At 48.8% G+C, this 23,308-nt stretch overlaps 1 protein-coding gene across 1 annotated transcript in view; it reads right to left on the bottom strand.

The window, feature by feature from the left end:
- The window catches only part of LOC116968452 (pyruvate carboxylase, mitochondrial-like), a 266,712-nt gene that overhangs the window by 188,906 nt on the left and 54,498 nt on the right, over positions 1–23,308 (bottom strand). Inside the window, exon 7 of the mRNA XM_033015217.1 lies at positions 22,541–22,659. Within this exon, the coding sequence (XP_032871108.1) occupies positions 22,541–22,659 (119 nt within the window). The remainder of the gene's footprint in view (positions 1–22,540; positions 22,660–23,308) is intronic.

The following is a 23,308-nucleotide window of genomic DNA, read 5'->3' on the forward strand; positions in this document are numbered from 1 at the left end:
AATGACAATAAAAGATATTATTATTATTATTATTAATACTGGCAGCATCCCGCTAAACCTCTTCTGCACCCTCTCCAAAGCCTCCACATTCCTTCTGTAATGGGACGACCAGACCTGCATGCAATACTCCAAATGCGTCCTATAATGCCGCAACATGACTTCCTTATTCTTATACTCAATGTCCTGACTGAAAAAGACCTATCTGTGTGACCATAAGAAGCAGAATGAGGCCATTCAGCCCATCAGGTCTACTCTGCCACCCAATCATGGATGACCTATTTTTCCGTCTCGACCCCATTCTCCTGCCTACTCCCTGCAACCTTTGACTCCCTTACTAATCAAGAATCTGGTCAATGTCTGCTTTAAAAGTGCCCAACATCTTGGTCTCCACCCCCGTCTGTGGCAAAGAATTCCACAGATTCGCCACCCTCTGACTAAAGAAATTCCTCCTCATCTCCATTCTAAACGTATGTGCTTTAATACTGAGGCTGTGCCCCCTGATCATAGACTCTCCCACTCGTGGTAACATCCTCTGCACATCCATTCTATCTCTTCCTTTCATTGGTCAGTAGGTTTTCAATGAGATCCCCACCTCATCATTGGTATTATTTACGTCAAGGAACGATGCTCTCAACCATTTTCATTTTGGCACCATTGATGCTGATTTGGGGCACCTACTCCACCTTTGTCTTATTGACATTGGTCAGCATGGACATGTTGGGCCGAAGGGCCTGTTTCGGTGTCTACGACTCTGCGGCCTCAAGAAGATCATAAGATCATAAGTGATAGGAGCAGAATTAGGCCATTTGGCCCATCAAATCTACTCCGCCACTCAATCATGGCTGATATATCTCTCCCTCCTAACCCCGTTCTCCTGCCTTCTCCCCGTAACCTCTGATCTACTAATCAAGAATCTATCTATCTCTGCCTTAAATATATCCACTGATTTGGCCTCCACAGCCTTCTGTGGCCAGATTTGCCACCCTCTGACTAAAGAAATTCCTGGGTACACAAAAATGCTGGAGAAACTCAGCGGGTGCAGCAGCATCTATGGAGCGAAGGAAATAGGCAACGTTTCGGGCCGAAACCCTTCTTCAGACTGAATTCTTCGATTTTCCAGCATCTGCAGTTCCTTCTTAAACATAAAGAAATTCCTCCTCATCTCCTTCCTAAAAGAACATCCTTTAATTCTGAGGCTGTGACCTCGAGTCCTAGACTCTCCTACTATTGGAAACATCCTCTCCACATCCACTCTATCCGGGCCTTTCACTATTCTGTAAGTTTCAATGAGGCCCCCCTCATTCTTCTAAACTCCAGCGAGTACAGGCCCAGTGCCGACAAACGCTTCATTTGAAATTGAAGTTGAAATTGAAATTGAAGGTCTTTGTGGATGCAAGATAGATTTCCTTCAATCGTTCTGGGGATGAGGGATGTTCAACTGGACTTTAGACATGAGAGATACTGTGTGGGGACAGACGCTTTGGCCCACCGAGTCCGCGCCGACCAGCGATCACCCCATACGCTCACATTATGCTGCACAATTAGGGTCGATTTACAATTCACCAAAGCCAATTAACCGACAATCTTGTAGGTCTTGGGCGTGTGGGAGGAAACCAGAGCACCCGAAGAAAACCCACGCTGTCACAGGGAGAACGTACAAACTTGGTATAGACAGAGCCCGAGGTCAGGATCGAGGCTGTGTCTCTGGCTCTGGGAGGCAGCAACTCTACTGCTGCGTGGAGAAGCTAGCATTTTCCTTGGGGCAAAGATATTTGGGGAGGGATATGAGAGGGAGGTCCATTAGCACTTAGGTCAGGGGTTGGTTAGCGAAGACAGTTAACAAGGGGGATGTGAGGAGAATAATCATATCAGGCACTCTCTGTCTGCAAGGCTCTGAAAACAATAGAACCAGTCAGGAATTCCCAGGAGCGGCAAGCTCGGTACGGGAGAGTATAATATGCAGAGCTGTGGGATAGAGTGTGAGTGTGTGGGTTTCTGAAGTAGAAGCAGTGTCTCGATGGACCGAGTTGCTGTTGTCTCTTCCTTTACGGTTCTATACAGCAGCCATTTCCACGTAATTGATTCACAATCCTTGACAAATCTGTTGGAGAATCGCAGCTGCTCTGTGGAGCGAGCGCTTCCTCATGTTTACAAATCTCCATTCGTACTGTACTTGGTTGAAAGATTACAGCGCAGAAACAGGCCCTTTCCGGGCGCCGACCAGCACGAGCTCTACCCTACACACACCAGGGACAATAGTGAACTGTGAGGCCAGGTTACAGGAGAGGCCCGCAGCGGCAGATGCCTACCGCAGGTGCCACTGACATGTCGAGGCCAGAGGTGGACGGAGCCCGCGGCCATCGTTGCCTGGGTCTGTGGAGCCCGTGGCTGGGGCTTGGGTCAGCTCCACGGAGGTGCCCGGTGAGGACCCGGCAGCGATAGTGGAGGGGTCGGTGCGACGGCCGGTGAGGGCGCGGACGGACCACGTGGAAGAAAGGACGCCGCTGCTGGGGGAAGGAACAAAGGAGGACCCGGCGTAGGCGGAACGCCGGGAGGGAGGGAGGGGAAGTACAAAGGGAGACCTGGCATGGGGGGGGGGGAATTTGTAACTCTGTCAGTGCCTTTATGTGGCGACTCTTTGCATACCTTGTTTAAGAAGGAACTGCAGATGCTGGAAAATCGAAGGTAGACAAAAGTGCTGGAAAAACTCAGCGGGTGAGGCAGGATCTATGGAGCGAAGGAAATAGGCGACGTTTCGGGTCGAAAACTGATGTAAGGATGGGGGGGCAGGAAGAAGAAAGGAAGTGGCGGAGACAGTGGGCTGTGGGAGAGCTGGGAAGTGGAGGGGAAGGAAGGAGAAAGCAGGGACTACCTAAAATTGGAAGTCAATGTTCTTACCCAAGCGAAATATGAGGTGCTGCTCCTCCAATTTACAGTGGGACTCACTCTGGCCATGAAGGAGGCCCAGGACAGAAAGGTCGGATTCGGAATGGGAGGGGGAGTTGAAGTGCTGAGCCACCGGGAGATCAGGTTGGTTATTGCGAACCGAGCGGAGGTGTTGGGCAAAGCGATCGCCAAGCCTACGCTTGGTCTCACCGATGTAGAGCAGCTGACATCTAGAGCAGCAGATGCAATAGATGAGGTTGGAGGAGGTGAACCTCTGCCGCACCTGGAAAGACTGCTTGGGTCCTTGAATGGAGTCAAGGGGGGAGGTAAAGCGACAAGTGTAGCATTTCCTGCGTTTGCAAGGGAAAGTGCCAGGAGAGGGGGTGGTTTGGGTGGAAAGGGATGAATTGACCAGGGAGTTACGGAGGGAGCGGTCTCTGCAGAAACCTTGTGTATACATTGGGTATGCAAGCTAAGAATTTCACTGTGACTTCACTGTGAATTTCACTGTGAATAAAGTATTCAATTCAATTCAATTCAAGGATAGAGTGGATGTGGAGAGTCTCGGACCAGAGGCTGCAGCCTCAGAATTAAAGGACGTTCCTTTAGCAAGAAGATTGGGTGGAATATCTTTGGTCAGAGGGTGGTGAATCGGAGGAATTCATTGCCACAGACGGCTGTGGAGGCCAAGTCAAAGGATATTTTTAAGGCGGAGATTGACAGATTCTCGATTAGCACGGGTGTCAGGGGCTTATGGGGAGAAGGCAGGAGAATGGGGTTGGGAGGGAAAGAAAGATCAGCCATGATAGAATGGTGGAGTAGACTCGATGGGCCGAAAAGCCTAATTCTGCTCCTATCATCTAGAAACTGTGATCGCTGGTCGGCGCAGACTCGATGGGCTGAAGGGCCTGATTCCGTACTGTATCTCTAAAGTCTAAAGAAGGCTTCACGGCCTTGTGATTTGGGAAGGGTGTGCATGGTACCAGGGAAGGTCACGGGGAAGCAACGAGGAACGAGCTTTCCTTTTGTTTCATTATTTCCCCGCTGGGGTTTAACTATCGATTTGCGTCTGACTAATCATCGATTCTACATTAGTGAACATCATCTCTCGAAGGAGGCAGAAAAGTCTCTTTGAAAAATGTACAAATTACATTAGGTGTCGGAAGGAACCGCAGATGCTGATTTACACTGAAGACAGAAGGAAAATGCTGGAGTAACTCAGCGGGACAGGCAGAGAGACGGAAAGGGTGACATTTTGGGTCGAGACACTTCTTCGGGTCTGAAGGACCTCGACCCAAAACTTCCCGCATTCCTTCTCTCCACTAACTGCATAACTCTGAGCGGTTCAATAAATGTGAATGTGTGTCGACCGTTTGCCTGTGTTTGGGGACTGAGGGTGAGCAAGTGTCAGAGAGTGATACCGTGTGGAGACAGGCCCTTCGGCCCAACTTGCCCACACTGACCAACATGCCCCAGCTGGTCCATATCCCTCCAAACCTGTCCTATCCATGTACCTGTGTAACTAGGGTCAAGGAAAGAGCATTCACGTCACGGCCCTGTTTCCACCAATCTTTCCACCACCACGCTCAAGAAGCACAAGAAGCGACAAGGCAGACACCATTGTATGCAGATACCGACAAGTGTGTGGAGCTCTGGCTGAACAACTTCTAATCTTGTGCGTGGACTCGACAAGAAAAAGAAGACTTGTCTAACTGTTTCTTAAACGTTGGGACAGTCACTTTCACCTGTTCACAAGTTATAGGAGTAGAATTAGGCCATTCGGCCCATCGAATCTACTATGCAATTCAATCATGGCTGATATTTGACACCTAATTCCATTTTCCTAACTTCTCCCCATAACCCTTGACACTCGTTCTGATCAAGAATTTGTCCATCTCTGCCTTAGAAATATCCACTGACTTGACCTCCACAGCTCTCTGTGGCAACGAGTTCCAAGTCTCAACTATCCCCTCTGGCTGCTTGTTCCATGCACCCACCACCCTTTGTGTGGAAATAAAGGGTTGACATGGGTTAACTCACTTGGTGTTCCCGCAATGCCTACAGTTTATGATATCAGGGAACCATGAAATAGCACATAAACAGCGCAGCAGGCCCTTCGGCCCACAATGTCCGTGCCATAAATGAAGGCAAGTTAGTCAAGACCCACACCACCTTGTCCATGCTCTCATCTCGCTGCTACCTTGGGGAAGAAAGTACAGGAGCCCGACAGCTGTGACCTCCAGGTTTTGGAACAGGGTGGCACAGTGGGGCAGTGGTAGAGCTACTGCCTTACAGTACCGGAGACCCGGTTTCGATCCTGACTGCAGGTGTTTGCTCGTAAGGAGTTTGCACGTTCTCCCCGTGACCTGCGTGGGTTTACTCCGAGATCTTCAGTTTCCTCCCACACTTCCAAGGCGTACAGGTTCGAAGTTAAATGTAAAATTGTGCCGAGTGTGTGTAGGATAGTGTTAATGTGCGGGGATCGCTGGTCGGCACCGACTCGGCGGGCTGGAGGGCCTGTTTCCGCGCTGCATCACTAAACTAAACTAAACCGCTTCTTCCCAACAACCATTAGACTCTTGGACACCACACAACATGAACCTCAGCAGATAAGACACAAAGTGCTGGAGTAACTCAGCGGGTCGGGCAGCATCTCTGGTGAAAAAGGATGGGTGACTTTTCGAGTTGGGAACCTTCCTCGGACTGAAAGTAGAGGGGAGGGAACTGAAGGTTCCCATCGACATTCGGCCCATCGAGGACAGCCCACCATTCAATCATGGCTGATCCATCTCTGCCTCCAAATCTCATTCTCCTGCCTTCTCCCCATAACCCTTGACACCCGTTCTAATGAAGAATTTGTCTATCTTTGCCCTAAAAGTATCCACTGACTTGGCCTCCACAGCCCTTGTTGGCAATGAGTTCTACAGATTCACCACCCTCTGAATAAAGAAGTTCCTCCTCACATCCTTTCTAAAAGAGCTTCCTTTAATTCTGAGGCTGTGACCTCTGGTCCTAGACTCTCCCACCAATGGAAACATCCTCTCCACATCCACTCTGTCTATGCCTTTCATTATTCTGTACGTTTCAATGAGGTCCCCCCTCAACCTTCTAAACTCCAGCGAGTACAGGCCCAGTGCCGTCAAACGCTCATCATATGTTAACTCACTCATTCCTGGAATTCTTGTAAATCTCCTCTGGACCCTCTCCAGAGCCAGCACATCCTTCCTAAGATATGGGGCCCACATTTGCTCACAGTACTCCTAATGCGGCCTGACCAACACCTTATAGAGCCCAAGCGAAATAAGAGGTGCTGTTCCCCCCCATTTGCATGTGGCCTCACTCTGACAGTGGAGGAGGCCCAGGACAGAAAGGTCAGTGTGGGAATGGGAGGGGGAGTTAAAGTGTTTGGCAACCGGGAGATCAGGTCAGCAAAAGCAGACTGAGCGGAGGAGTTCTGCCCAGTCTGTGCTGGGTCTCACTGATAGCTAGGAGCTCACACCGAGAGCAACGGCTACAGCAGATGAGGTTGATAACCTCAGCAACTTTGATCTATAATGGACTGTGCAACTATTTGCACTACGGTCTTCGGTTTTTGGTAATTTCTTGGTTATCATGTATTATGGTTATTAATTTATTGCAATATTGATGATTATATATTTGGTGATGTTATTTCATTAACGGGCTTGTAAAGCTGCAGCAAGTAAGAATTTCATTGACTTATTCCCAATATATATGACCGTTAAACACTGTTGACTGTAGATAGATACAAAAAGCTGGAATAACTCAGCGGGTCAGACAGCATCTCTGGAGAGAAGGTATTGGTGATGTTTCGGGTCGAGACCCTTCTTTGACACCTATTCCTTTTCTCCAGAGATGCTGTCGGAACCGTTGAGTTAACCCAGCCATTTTGTGTCTATCTTCGGTTTAAACCAGCATCTGCAGTTCCTTCCTACACACTGTTGACTGCAGGCAAGAGGAATAACGTTCTCCGGGACAGATGTCAGGTAAAGATATTCCTGCAAGACGGGATGGTGAGGTTGAGGAAGTGGATCCCCGCGTGCGTGACTAAAATTGATTGAAAGCATGCAGCGTGGAAACATGCCCTTCGGCCCACCGAGTCCACGGCGACCATCGATCGCCCGTTCACACTGGTTCTATGCTATCCCACTCTCTCATCCACTAAGGGCAATTTACAGAGGGCCAATTAACCTACAAACCTGCTACGAGTCGGGGTACAGAGTTTGACCATCGCTTCACGACACAAATTTCATTAACTAGGCAGCGGTCCTGACCTCCCACCTACCCCATTGGAGACCTTCGAACTCTCTTTAACTGGACTTTACCGGAATTCTATATTGCTCTAAACGTTATACCCTTTATCCTGTATCTCTACTCTGTGGACGGCTTGATTGTCATCATGTATAGCCATGTTCATAAGTTCTAGCAGCAGCATTAGGCCATTCGGCCCATCGTCTACTCTGCCGTTCAATCATGGATGATCACTCCCTCTCAACCCCATTCTCCTGTCTTCTCCCCATAACCCGACTCCCTCATTGGTCTTTCCGCTGACTGGGTAGCACGCAAGAAAAAAGCTCTTTGCTGTACCGAGGTATACGTGACAGTAACTAACTAAACTAAAACAGAACTAAACATGAATATCCTCAATAAAAAACCCTCCAACAGAGAAAAACATCGGGATTGGGAGAAAACCGGAGCACCTGGAGGACACCCATGAGGTCACAAGGAGAAGATGCAAACTCCGCACACACACACGCGCACGCACGCCGCACACACACACGCGCACGCACGCCGCACACACACACGCGCACGCACGCCGCACACACACACGCGCACGCACGCCGCACACACACACGCGCACGCACGCCGCACACACACACGCGCACGCACGCCGCACACACACACGCGCACGCACGCCGCACACACACACGCGCACGCACGCCGCACACACACACGCGCACGCACGCCGCACACACACACGCGCACGCACGCCGCACACACACATGCGCACGCACGCCGCACACACACACACATGCGCACGCACGCCGCACACACACACACACACGCACGCACGCCGCACACACACACACACACACACACACATGCGCACGCACGCCGCACACACACACACACACACACACACACATGCGCACGCACGCCGCACACACACACACACACACACACATGCGCACGCACGCCGCACACACACACACACGTGCACGCACGCCGCGCACACACACACACACACACACACACATGCGCACGCACGCCGCACACACACACACATACAGAAACATACACACAAACACGCACACACACACGCACACACACACGTGCACGCACGCACGCATGCACAAGCACGCACAGACACGCAGACAAACACACGCACGCACCCACACGCGGACACACACACAGACACACACACACGCACGCACTCACGCACACACACACACACAGACAGACATACACACGCATGCACGCCCGCACGCACACACACACACAACACCCAAGGTCAGGATCAAACCGAGGTCTCTGGCGCTGTGAGGCAGTGGCTCTACCTGCTGTACCACTATGCTATCTTTTCCAAGAGATTTCTGTTTTCAAAGCACAGGAGGCCAGTTGGCTCAGCATCTGACTGTTTCTAAGCCACTCCACTGGAGCAGAGCCGGAACAGACCCACAGCTTGCTTTTATACGGCACCCTTGATACACTGACAAATATCAGCATTAATAAAGAGATAATGAGGCAGGCTGCCTCGAATCTGGTCAGAGAGCCTGGTTGTTTAAAGTGGATCAGGGAGGATATAGCAGAAATTAGGGACTGGAATTGGAGGCATGTGGATATTTCTCTCACGTTTCCTAGCTGCATTGAAAGGAGGCCATTCGGCCCATTGAGTCTGTGCCGGCCCCTAGAACAACCCCATTTCCCCAGTGATCCCCGGGTCATTTATTCTTTCACAAAGGCTCGGTAATGCTCTGATTCTCCCAATCCCGACTGATTCCCTTCTCTTCAATTCAGCTTACAAACCCGCACGTCTTGTCCCAAACGTGTAGGATAGTATGCGGTGATCATTGGTCGGCGCAGACTCGGTGGGCCGAAGGTCCTGTTTCCGTGCTCTATCTCTAAACTAACCCGCTGAGTTACTCCTGTATTTTTAGATGAACAGATATAGATGGACATATGTGGGCAAATGGGACTAGCTTGGATGGGGCATGGATGGTCAGCATGGATGAGTTGGACTGAAGGGCCTATTTCCGTGCTGCACGACTCAGTATATCTATTTCTAAGAGAGTCTAGTCTGCAGAAAATGAAGACCTTTCAATATGAGCGTGTAAAACTGAGATACAAAGAATTGCAGGTGCTGGTTTACAGTTAAAGACACAAAGTGCTGGAGTAACTCAGCGGGTCAGGCAGCTTCTTTGGAGAACATGGATCGGTGACGTTTCAGGTCAGCCCCCATTTCTGTTCTGAAACCACCTATTTTACTTCGGAGTCACGTGAGTGACTACGTGAAGAACCCGCTTCCAACGCATGCGTGTCATATCGCTACACGCATTGCACGAGTCAACAGAAGGGTGGAGGACGTCCCCCAGTAACGGGAGAAGGAAAAAAGGACCAGCAAAAGGCAGGTAAGGACTCTGCATTTTTTATTCACAGCAAAATGGACAGAGTAAAAAGGGCGGTCTGCTAAAAAGCTGCCCGAGAAACGCGTTGTAAACGTGGATGAACGGCAGAGACAGCAGCCGTCGGCTCTAGATGCCTCGGTAGAGGAATCAGCTGTGCCAGAAATCATTCTGGCACCGACGAAACTTACTTCCCGGCCGGGAGGCAAAGTTCAAACTAAAACGCACCATCTAGCAGAGCCCGACTTGGAGCAGCAGCGGGCGACCAGCCCGTATCAATATCGGACCAGGGCTGAACGGGTGCGGCAGACGGAACAAACCCGCTATGAGTGGTTGCATACGGAGCAGCCAGGAGAAACAGCTGACCGGGAACAGACGTGGACCGACAGTCAGGACCGGTGTGGCCAGCGGCGGGACGAGGAAAGCCCACAAACCAGCACCCGTGAGTACCGGGGACGGGAACAGCGGGGATACAGAGAAGAGCAGCACACTGCTGAAAGGCTGCAGGAATGGGAGCAGCCAAAAATAGCAAGTGCAGCTCAACGTAGAGACCGTCTAAAGGAGCTGCTGGAGGAGCTCCTTCACAGTGGCAGTCCCATGAATGTGGAGACTAGCCACAGTGGGCAGGCAAGCCCCATATGGGTACCCCGTGAGGGACCCCCTGAAATCTCGACCTCTTCGGAGGAGAGTGGGCAGGACCCTGATGGGCCAGACCCTGATCACACAGCTTCCCATGATCCTGAATCTGCAGAAAAACATACACTGCTGGACATGGTGGCTGATTACTACAAACCAAGTCAAACAGGGGCAGACTTGGATTCCAGGATGGCAGCCAGTATTAATTACATGTCTGGCCATCAACTCCAACAACAAATATTCACAGAGACACGGGCCAGACATCTGCCACCTGGTAACTGTGATGCATTACAAATCCCCAGTGTCAACCAATGCATTTGGAAGCATATGGGGAGGGACATCAGGAACCATGATCTCAAAATCCAGAAAGCCTTAAAGGGGCTTACGGCAGGGATCACAGCTTACATCTGCATCCTGGACAAAACAGAGCAAACTAAAGGCCACCAAGACGCACTAGCCCTGTTCTGTAATGTACAATATGAGCTGAATAGCATGCGGAGGGCTGCTATTCAGCCAGCACTGGATCCTAAATATGCAACAATTTGCAAACAAAGAGCCGTTAAAACCCCAACCCTTTTGTTTGGGGAAGCCAAGACACTGGGGCTCATCAAAACCAGCGCAAAGGCTTATTTTGGATCACGGTACCAGCCACATGGAAGACCGAAAAGTGTGGCTTATATCAGTGGCAGTGCCAGAACCCAATATAACCCGCAGCAGCCTTCTTTTAGGGTATGGCCAGGGACGGCCACCCTGGAATTTGCGGAAGCCTAAACCTCCAGTACAACCACGAACACGAATAAAAACAAAACCCCCTTTTTTCAAAAAACAAAGAAAATAATACAACCACCAGTAACCATGGAGGTAGGTGGGTGTGGTTCTTTTGTAAAAAAGGGACCCACGACGGTGGGAGGGAGGTTGCAATACTACAGTGACGAATGGTGTAAAATCACTACAGACTCGTATGTTCTAAGCAGTATTCAGGGTTATCTGATAGAATTTACTCATCCCAATAACCCCCCAGTACAACATACACCAGAAAGGCATTTCGTCCTTATAAAAACCGAACAATCTAAAGCCTACATGGAGCTACAACGATTGTATACAAAAGGTGTGATTGAGCATACTACTCATGAACAATTAAAGTTTGTATCAAACATATTTATTAAAAATAAAAAAGGGGGTTGCCGGATTATCATTGACCTTTCAACCCTAAACACATTTGTTCAATATGTTCATTTTAAGATGGATACCTTTATCACTGCTAAAGAATTAGTATCAGCTGGTTTCTATATGGCAAGCATTGACTTAAAAGATGCATACTATACAGTACCCATCAGAGGGGAACACAGACGGTAGTTAAGTGTAAATTGATACCAGAAACTAATATGGATTATCTAGGATTCACCATTAACACGGTCAATATGTTAGTAACTTTACCAATAGATAAAGCCGCAGCCCTACAGGAGGATTGCAGCAAGCTTCTTAACACCAACAGACCCTCCATTAGACGGGTAGGCCGGATAATTGGGAAGATTGTGGCTACATTCCCGGCCACACATTTTGGGCCATTACATTATCAAAATTTGCAAAGAGCAAAAATTAGAGCACTCAAATTTAACAAAGGTCATTTTGATAGACCTATGGAGCTGCCTACGGAAGCTATAATTGAACTACAGTGGTGGGAACATAGCATTAGGTATTGCTCAAACCCCATCATTATTGACAACTCGTCTATGGTATTACAAAATGGTGTTTCCAAAGAAACATTTGGATATCGGCAACATACCTACCAGGTAAGCTAAATTCAGTGGCAGACACCAGGTCACGCAAATTTAATGAAAACACGGAATGGATGTTAAATAAAATGTATTTGCTGAAATTACAGCAAAATATGGTAGACCAGATATTGATATTTTTGCGTCCAGGTTGAATCACCAATTACCAAGGTATGTGTCCTGGGAACCAGACCCTGGGGCAGAAGCTACAGATGCTTTCTCACTGCATTGGGGGAAATGGCGTTTTTTTATGCTTTCCCCCCATTCTGCCTCATCAATCGGGTACAAAGGAAAATTCAACAATATTCGGCATCTGGGATTCTCATCGTACCCGATTGGCCTACTCAACCGTGGTATTCGGTCATACAGGGGATGGTGTTAGAACCATGTTCCATTATTGGACATAGCCCGAATTTATTAATTCATCCAGTAACTGGGGGGGGGGGGCAGTCACCCATGCCATAAGACTATGGATTTGTTGATTTGTAGAGTCTGAAAGACCCACTACACGGCATGGGGCTGTCAGACAGGACGATGAATCTCATCACATCCGCACAAAGACTGTCAACACGGAAGCAGTACCTCGGACACATCAAGAAATGGGGCATATACTGCTTTGACAACAACCTCGACCAAAGGGCCAAGAACATTCCGGCCGTATTGGAATTCTTAACAAACCTCCATTATGATAAACGATTGGGCTACAGTGCCATCAATAGTGCCAGAAGTGCACTCTCCAATTACCTATCACAAGGAACGGAGCGGCACACGGTGGGAACGCACCCCCTGGTAACAAAACTTATGAGGGGCATATTCAATGCAAATCCCCCTAAAACCAGGTACTCCAAAATCTGGGATGTGGGTGTCGTTTTGAACATGCTGAGGAGCTGGTCGCCCATAACAGCATTATCACTGCAGAAACTGACCATGAAGATGGTTATGCTCATGGCGTTAGTTACTGCACAACGAGTCCAGTCATTAAGCAAACTGAGCTGGACTCCTTGATCATCTCACCAGAGAAACTGGTGTTTGTCATACATGAGTTAATAAAACAAAACAGACCAGGTTCATCGGGTCAAGTGATTGAATTTATGGCATATCCATACGTACCATGAAGTGAAATGTCATTGTTTTCCACTCCTGAGATTTTGTGTAGTTTAGCTTAGAGATACAGTGCGGAAAGAGGCCCTTTGGCCCACCGTGTCCGAACCGACCAGCGATCCCCGCACATGAACACTATCCTACATACACAATAGACAATAGACAATAGATGCAGGAGTAGGCCATTCGGCCCTTCGAGCCAGCACTGCCATTCAACGTGATCATGGCTGATCATCCCCAATCAGTACCCTGTTCCTGCCTTCTCCCCATATCCCCTGACTCCGCTATTTTTAAGAGCCTTATCTAGTTCTCTCTTGAAAGCATCCAGAGAACCGGCCTCCACCGCCCTCTGAGGCAGAGAATTCCACAGACTCACCACTCTCTGTGAGAAAAAGTGTTTCCTCGTCTCCGTTCTAAAGAAATGAGGGACAAAGACACTTCACCCATCTTTGCCTGTGTGTGAATGTGTGTGAGTGATTGCTGGTGGTCGGAGGGGCCGTAGGCGCAGATTAGCAGCCACGCTTCCGTCAGTCTGCCCCAGGGCAGCTGTGGCTACAGAAGTAGCTTACCACCACCGAGTGTGACTGAGGAGTGAATGAATAATGCGATGTAAAGCGCCTTGAGTATTCTAGAAAGGCGCTATATAAATCCCATCCATTATTATTATTATTATTATTAATTCTGCACATACACAAAGCCAATTCATCTACAAACCTGTACGTCTTTGGAGTGTGGGAGGAAACCGAAGATCTCGGAGAAAACCCACAAGGGTCACGGGGAGAACGTACCAACTCCATACAGACAGCACCCGTAGTCGAGATCGAACCTGGGTCTCCGGCGCTGTGAGGCAACAGTTCTACCGCTGCGCCACTTTGACGGAATTCTCGGTATGCATGGGTCATGCCAGTAACCGGTAGTCCATGGAAAACCAGAATGTCATTGCCGTGAAAATAGAACATAGAACATAGAGCAGTACAGAACAGGAACGGCCCTTTGGCCCACAAAGTATGTGTTGAATGTGATGCCAAGTTAAACATCACACCTGCCTGTACGTGATCCATATCCCTCCATTCCCTGCACGATCATGGGCCTATCTAAAGCCTCTTAAACATCACTAACAACTACCACCCCAGTAATTGGCTTCGTAAAATTGTAAAAAAGTTAGTAAGGTATGGGGTGATCGCTGGTCAGCGTGGACTCGGTGGGCCGAAGGGCCTATTTCCATGCTGTATTTCTAAAGTCTAAAGTTCATACATTCATACATTCACACCTCTGCTACAGCCACAGTCACTCAAGGCGTTCCCCAAGGCTCCGTACTCGGCCCCCTCCTCTTCATCATCTACATCCTCCCCCTTGGTCAGATACTCCGCCACTTCAACCTGGACTTCCACTGTTACGCTGATGACACCCAGATCTACCTTGGCACCAAATCCCCCCACAACCCCCCCCCCCCCCCCCTCTCCCATATCAACTCCTGTTGGTCAGCTATAAAAACCTGGATGCAACATAACTTCCTCAAACTCAACAGCGATAAGACAGAATTCCTCCTCATAGGCTCCAAAGCCACACTCAGCAAAATCAATAACCCCACTCTCACCATCGACGGCACCACTGTCTCCCCATCTCCCCAGGCCCGCAACCTTGGCGTGATCTTTGATTCCACCCTCTCCCTTGAGCCTCACATCCGCCATGTCATTAAAACCTCCTTCTTTCATCTCCGCAACATCGCCAAACTCAGACCCTCTCTCACACCGCCCACTGCTGAAAGACTCATCCATGCCTTCATCTCCTCCCAACTGGACTATTGCAACTCACTTCTCCTTGGCATCAGCTCCACCTACATCAACCGACTCCAACTCGTCCAGAACGCAGCCGCCCGTCTCATCGCCCACACCAAATCCTGGCATCACATCACTCCAGTCCTCAAACAACTTCACTGGCTTCCCATCTCCCACCGGATCACCTACAAAATAGTAAGATTAAACGAGAACTTACCAGTTTGAAGTTTGATCTGTATTTTATGAGGAGGAACGTTGAGGGAATACGTGAAGACCCCGCTTCCAACGCATGCGTGTCATTCTTCAAAGCAGCGGTGTGAGGTCACAGAAACTATAATGACCTAACATAGTAAGATTATCAAAGAGATACCAGTTTTGATATGATCATAGGAGGGTGGGAGCGGAGGGCACGTATTCCCTCAACGTTCCTCCTCATAAAATACAGATCAAACTTCAAACTGGTAAGTTCTCGTTTAATCTTACTATTTTACTTCGGAGTCACGTGAGTGACTACGTGAAGATTTCAAAGCTCTGTGACCTCATGCCGTGGAACGAGTCCATGCTTCACAACTGCCTTGGGTATTGGGAGAAGGTATCATTAGTAATTTTTTAAAACACACTTATACAAAGACTTGTGTGGTATAACGAAAAATAAATTTATTAAATTGAAATCATAGCCCTGTAACCTTTCGGGCAAGTTATATTATTGAGCGTAAAACGCTTTCAGAAAAACGATGATGGCTCCAAAACTGGTTTGTTATAAAACCTTTGGAAAGTCCTCCACATTTTTTGCTGCGGATATTGCTGCAGCCCTGGTGGAATGAGATTTGAAAACATTAGTGTCTATTCCTGCCATCTTTAGGACACATTTGAGCCACCTTGAGATAGTTTGTTTTATTAAATCATGTATGACAAACACCAGTTTCTCGGGTGAGATGATCAAGGAGTCCAGGCTCAGTTTGTTTAATGACTGGACTCGTTGTGCGGTAACTAACGCCATGAGCATAACCATCTTCATGGTCAGTTTCCGAAGTGATAATGCTGTTATGGGCGACCAGCTCCTCAGCATGTTCAAAACGACACCCACATCCCAGATTCTGGAGTACCTGGTTTTAGGGGTTTTGCATTGAATATGCCCCTCATAAGTTTTGTTACCAGGGGGTGCGTTCCCACCGTGTGGCGCTCCGTTCCTTGCGATAGGTAATTGGAGAGTGCACTTCTGGCACTATTGATGGCACTGTAGCCCTTGATGTGTCCGAGGTACTGCTTCCGTGTTGACAGTCTTTGTGCGGATGTGATGAGATTCATAGTCCTGTCTGACAGCTCCATGCCGTGTAGTGGGTCGTTCAGATTCTACAAATCAACAAATCCATTGTCTTATGGCATGGGTGACTGCCCCCAGTCACTGGATGAATTAATAAATTTGGGCTATGTCCAATAAGGGCACATGGTTCTAACACCATCCCCTGTATGATCATGGTTCCTGATGTCCCTCCCCATATGCTTCCAAATGCATTGGTTGACACTGGGGATTTGTAATGCATCACAGTTACCAGGTGGCAGATGTCTGGCCAGTGTCTCTGTGAATATTTGTTGTTGGAGTTGATGGGCAGACATGTAATTAATACTGGCTGCCATCCTGGAATCCAAGTCTGCCCCTGTTTGACTTGGTTTGAAGTAATCAGCCACCATGTCCAGCAGTGTATGTTTTTCTGCAGATTCAGGATCATGGGAAGCTGTGTGATCAGGGTCTGGCCCATCAGGGTCCTGCCCACTCTCCTCCGAAGAGGTCGAGATTTCAGGGGGTCCCTCACGGGGTACCCATATGGGGCTTGCCTGCCCACTGTGGCTAGTCTCCACATTCATGGGACTGCCACTGTGAAGGCGCTCCTCCAGCAGCTCCTTTAGACGGTCTCTATGTTGAGCTGCACTTGCTATTTTTGGCTGCTCTCATTCCTGCAGCCTTTCAGCAGTGTGCTGCTCTTCTCTGTATCCCCGCTGTTCCCGTCCCCGGTACTCACGGGTGCTGGTTTGTGGGCTTTCCTCGTCCCGCCGCTGGCCACACCGGTCCTGACTGTCGGTCCACGTCTGTTCTCGGTCAGCTGTTTCTCCTGGCTGCTCCGTATGCAGCCACTCATAGCGGGTTTGTTCCGTCTCCCGCACCCGTTCAGCCCTGGTCCGATATTGATACGGGCTGGTCGCCCGCTGCTGCTCCAAGTCGGGCTCTGCTAGATGATGCGTTTTCGTTTGAACTTTGCCTCCCGGCCGGTGAGTAAGTTTCGTCGGTGCCAGAATGATTTCTGGCACAGCTGATTCCTCTACCGAGGCATCTAGAGCCGACGGCTGCTGTCTCTGCCGTTCATCCACGTTTACAACGCGTTTCTTGGGCAGCTTTTTAGCAGACCGCCCTTTTTACTCTGTCCATTTTGCTGTGAATAAAAATGCAGAGTCCTTACCTGCCTTTTGCTGGCCCTTTTGTCTTCTCCCGTTACTGGGGGACGTCCTCCCCCCTTCTGTTGACTCGTGCAATGCGTGTAGCGATATGACACGCATGCGTTGGAAGCGGGTTCTTCACGTAGTCACTCACGTGACTCAGAAGTAAAATCCTGATCCTCACCTACAAAGCCCTCCACCATCTGGCCCCCCCATATCTCACTGACCTCCTCTCCCCCTACCAACCCTCACGGTCCCTCAGATCCACATCAGCCGGTCTCCTCTCCATCCACAAGTCCAACCTCCGCAGTTTTGGGGACAGAGCCTTCTCCAGGGCAGCTCCCAGGCTCTGGAACTCCCTCCCCCAACTGATCCGCAATTCCGTGTCCCTCACCATCTTCCAGTCCCGCCTCAAGACCCATCTCTTCACCTCTGCCTATCCTTAGCCCCATGTCCCCCTCCCTTTTCATCTGTGCATTCATTGCCTCATATTGTGTTTTGTATTGAATTCTGTCTTTACTTTGTGTACTAGTCATGTCTCTACTATTTATTTCATTCCCCTTACATGTTTTTCCTCTACCTGCTAAATATTTGTAAGGTGTCCTTGAGACTCTTGAAAGGCACCCATAAATAAAATTTATTATTATTATTTATTATAAGTTACTGGAGCAGAATTAAGCCATTCGGCCCATCAAGGCTACTCTGCCATTCAATCATGGCTGATCTATCTCTCCATCCTAACCCCATTCTCCTGCCTTCTCCCCATAACCCCTGACACCCGTACTAATGAAGTATCTGTTAATCTCCACTTTAAAAATATCCATTGACTTGGCCTCCACAGCCTTCTGTGACAGTGAATTCCACAGATTCACCACCCTCTTAATAAAGAAATTCCACCTCATCTTCTTTCTAAATATCGGACGTTGTCACAGGTATTGGTGCACTTCAATGCTGAGAACTATATTCTGCATGCTGGATCTTCCCCTGTGCTCTACCTATTGTACTTGAGTCTGACTTGATTGTATTTATGTACAGTATTATCTGATCAGATTGGATAGCATGCTTTTCACTGTACCTCGGTACACGTCACAATAAAGGAACAGCAGATGCTGTTTAAACCGAAGATAGACCCAAAATGCTGGATTAACTCAGCGGGACAGGCAGCATCTCCAGAGAGAAGGAATAGGTGACGTCTCGGGTGGAGAAGGCTCTCGACCTGAAACGTCACCCATTCTTTCTCTCCAGAGATGCTGCCTGTCCCGCTGAGTTAACCCAGCATTTTGCATCTATCTTCACAATAATACACCAAACCCTAAACGGGAAGTGGTTTTGAGTTTTAAATTTTAGTTTTAGAGATACAGTGCACAAGCAGGCCCTTCGGGCCAATGAGTCTGCACAGACCAGCGATCCCTGCATATCAACACCATCCTACACAAATTAGCAACAATTTACACACACCAAACAAATTAACCTACAAATCCGTACGTCTTTGGAGTGTGGGAGGAAACCGAAGATCTCGGAGAAAACCCACGCAGGTCACGGGGAGAACGCATAAACTCCGTACAGACAGCACCCGTAGTCGGGATCGAACCTGGGTCTCCGGCGCTGCAAGCGCTGTAATAATGCCCCTATCCCACTTAGGAAACCTGAACGGAAACCTCTGAAGACTTTGCGCCCCACCGAAGGTTTCCGTGCGGTTCCCGGAGGTTTTTGTCAGTCTCCCTACCTGCTTCCACTACCTGCAACCTCCGGCAACCACCTGCAACCTCCGGGACCGCACGGAAACCTTGGGTGGGGCGCAAAGTCTCCACAGGTTTACGTTCAGGTTTCCTAAGTGGGACAGGGGCTTTAGGCAGCAACTCTACCGCTGTGCCACCGTGCCGCCCTGTGGTGATGAATAGTTGGAATTATTCCACTGGACGTAGAGGACAGTTTGTGTGATACCAGCATTAAACTCTGGGCCTCAATCCAAGAAATCTCTGTATAATTTAAAAGATTGATTTTTGGACAAAACCAGAGAACACAGATTCAAAGTGGTTGACAATAGGACTGGAGGCAAGTTGAGGTGAGTTATTTTATTAAATGTCACCATTGAATCTGTTTCTCAACATTTTAGCAAGGCCTTTGCCACGGTCCCGCAAGGTAGCCTGGCCTTGAGGGTTTAGTTTAGTTTAATTTGGAGAAACAGGGCCATTCGGCCCACCAAGTCCATGCCGACCATCGATCGTCCGTTCTCACTTGTTCAATGTTTTCCCACTTTCTCAGCCGCTCCCTCCCTACACACTGGGGACGAGTCACAGAGGGGCCAATTAGCACGGCTTTGGGAATGTGGGAGGAAGCTGGAGCACCCAGAGGAAACCCTTCGCAGTCACAGGGAGAACGTGCAAACTCCACACAGACAGACAGATAACACCCGAGGTCGAGATTGGACCCGGGTCTCTGGCAGCAGCTCTACTAGATGGGCCACTGAACCACTTTAGAACAGATAGGATCGAGGGAGAGCTAGCCAACTGGATACGGACTGGAGGCCTGTGACCAGTGGTGCCTCAGGGTTCGATGCTGGACCCATTGCCATTTGTCTTCTTTCTCCGTGTCAGTCGATATTTTTAAGGCAGAGATAGATTCTTGATTAGCATAAGTTTCCGAGGTTATGGAGAGAATGGGGTTCCCTTGATTCCGTTAGCCCAAAGAGCTAAATCTAACTCTCTCTTGAAAACATCCAGTGAATTGGCCTCCACGGCAGAGAATTCACAACTTTCGGGCTGAAAACGATTTTCCTCATCTCAGTCCTAAATAGCCTATCCCTTATTCTTAAACTGTGACCCCTGGTCCTGGACTTCCCCAACATGTGTAACATTTTTCCTGCATCTCGCCTGTCCAATCCTTCAAGAATTTTATATGTTTCTATAAGATCCCCTCTTATCCTTCTGAATTACAGTAAACACAAGCCCAGTCGACCCCTTCTTTCATCATATGTCAGTCCCGCCGTCTCGTGAACCTTTGCTACACTCCCTCAATAGCAAGAATGTCCTTCCTCAAATTAGGAGGCCAAAAACTGCACACAATACTCCAGGTGTGGTCTCACCAGGGCCCTGTGCAACTGCAGTAGAACCTCCTTGCTCCTGTACTCAACTCCTCTCGCAATGAAGGCCAACATGTATTAGCTTTCTTCACTGCCTGCTGTACCTGCATGCTGCCTTTCAGTAACTGATCAGTGACAGAGTACTATGTTAACATATTCTGCTGTGCTGCTGCAAGTAAGAATTTCATTATTCTATCTGGGACATATAACAATAAAAAATTCTTGACTCTTTTAAACAATCTCCAAATAAGCTTGCCAATACATATACATGGGGCATTGATTTTGTCTTTGCACGATAATGCTTTGTTTCTGTTTTTATATATATGTAGAAACTGCACTTTTTGGTTGTTTACTATGCTGTTTATAGAGTACTATGCCGCAGTGGAGGCCATCATTGGGTATTTTTAAGGTGGGCATTGACAGATTCTTCAATTGTGAGGGCGTCAAGGGTTACGGGGAGAAGGTGGGAGAATGGGGTTCAGAGGGAAAGATAGATCGACCATGATTGAATGGTGGAGTAGACTCGATGGGCTGAATGGCCTATTTCTGCTCCTATGCCGAATGCCGTATGAACTTACGATATATGTTTACGGATCTAGAATGTCATTGTTCCGTTTCGGGACGTATGACAAAAACACTCCAAAGCACTCAGGACTGATAAGGAAAGAACACAACAGCCATTGTGAAGTTCCGCTGAGATTGATAGTCCAATTATCTTGTGTAGGTAAGAAAGCCCATGCAGCAGTTTTTTTCCCGTAGATTTTTAGTTTATCTTACTGGATTTGTCTCCTGTTTCCGGGATATGCCACAACAGGGATGTAATGCTGAGGCTCCTTGAGGCACTGGTCTGACTGTGTTTGGGGCATTGTGAGCGGTTTTGGGCCCCCCTATCTGAGGAAAGACGCGCTGGCGCTGGGACAGGTCCGGAGGAGGTTTACGAGGGGGATCCCAGGGATGAGTGGACGGCAATCGGCGTTTAGAACGATGGGGGGGGGGGGGGGGGGGTGGACCTCAAACTTACAGAGTAGTGAAAGGCCTGGATAGAGTGGATGTGGAGATGATGTTTCCACTAGTGGGAGAGTCTAGGACCAGAGGCCACAGCCTCAGAATAAAAGGACGTACCTTTAGAAAGGAGATGAGGAGGAATTTATTTAGTCAGAGGGTGGTGAATCTATGAAATTCACTGCCACAGACGGCTGTGGAGGCCAAGTCAATGGATATTTTTAAGGTGGAGATTGATAGATTCTTGATTGGTAGGGGGGTCAGAGGTTATGGGGAGAAGGCAGGAGAATGGGGTTGAGAAGGGGAAGACCGATCAGTCGTGATTGAATGATGGAGTAGACTCGATGGGCTGAATGGCCTAATTCTGCTACTAGAAACTACGAACCAGGTTCTTGATTAGTAAAGGCGTCAAAGGTTACAGGGAGAAGGCAGGAGAATGGGGTTGAGAGGGAGAGATAAATCAGCCATGATTGAATGGCGGAGTGGACTAGATGGGTCGAATGGCCTAACTCTGCTCCTATAACTTAAGAACTGCAAGCTGTGAATACAGAAGGCTTGAAACTAACCGCTGGACCCCGAGACTGAATAACAAACAAGTCTTGACGCCCACCTTGCTAGCAATAGCGAGCGTGCAGCCGAACCCGTCTTGGTAAACTTTTAAAAGGCAAGTGATTAATTGGCCGCAAAAATGTAACAGATTTGCCGACACGCGGACTAATTTGCAAATTTATACAGGCGGCTTAATAAGTCAGAACAGGCAAACACGCGAGCTATCAAGCTGACAGCTCCATTTGTCGCCGGGTGGAATACTGTTCATTCAGCAGACAATGGAAGGAGGAGAGAGGGAGAGAGGGAGAGGAAAATCACAGCATATAATTAAATGTTTATCACCTAAACAGGGAAATAAATTCCCACTTCTGTGCTTGTGCTTTGCCTGTGAGCAAAAATGTTCAATTCTTGGGGAAGAGTTATGAAAAAACAAAGACACTTGCAAAGGAAAAGCAAAATGCCAGAGCAGCAATGCTGGTCGTTGGATTTTCCCAGGAGATATATGCTGCAGTAGATTGTTGCTGCACTGTGATCACAGAATCTGTTTCCTCGAGTGGCTCATGCTGATACAATCACCTCGTTAACTCCATCCAAAACACTCGCCCCATTTCCCCCCCCCCCCCCCCCACCACCGTAAATTAGCCACGCGCCACTTACTCCGTGATTTCTTCGGTCACCGTGTGCTCCACTTGAAGCCTGGAGTTGACCTCGATGAAAAAGTGCTTGCCGTTCTTGTCGATGAGAAATTCCACCGTGCCCGCGTTCTCGTAGGCCACCTGCGCGAGGGCAAACAGAAACAAAACAGAGGATGGATTTTGCTGCAGTCCATTCTGGTCCAGCTTATACTGGCTCGGCAACAGGCCCTTCGGCCCACCGGGTCCGCGCCGACCAGCAAACCCCGCACATTAACGCACTTGGGGCGGTTAGCATTTACTACCGAGCTAGATAACCTGCAGGTCTTTGGAGTGGGGGAGGAAACCAAAGATCTCGGAGAAAACCCACACATGGCACGGGGAGAACGCCCAAACTCCATACCGACAGCACCCGTGGTCGGGATCAGACCCGGGTCTCTGGCGCGGTAAGGCAGCAACTCTACCGCTGCGCCACCGTGACGCCCTGGTCATGGGTTTATTTTAAAAGATGTAGCATGGAGAAGGATGTGTTGGTGTTGGATGCGGTCCACAGGAGGTCATAGAGTGATACAGCAGGGAAACAGGCCCTTCGGCCCAACTTGCCCGCACCAACCAACATCTCCCATCTACACTAGTCCCACCAGCCTGCGTTTGGCCCATGTCCCTCCAAACCTGTCCTATCCATGTACCTGTCTAATTGTTTCTTAACAGTACCAGCCTCAACTACCTCCTGCGGCAGCTTGTTCCATAAAGTTACCGCTCAAACTCCTATTCAATCTTTCCCCCTTCAGCA

This window comes from Amblyraja radiata, chromosome 45 (assembly GCF_010909765.2).
Source record: "Amblyraja radiata isolate CabotCenter1 chromosome 45, sAmbRad1.1.pri, whole genome shotgun sequence".
NCBI lineage: Eukaryota > Metazoa > Chordata > Chondrichthyes > Rajiformes > Rajidae > Amblyraja > Amblyraja radiata.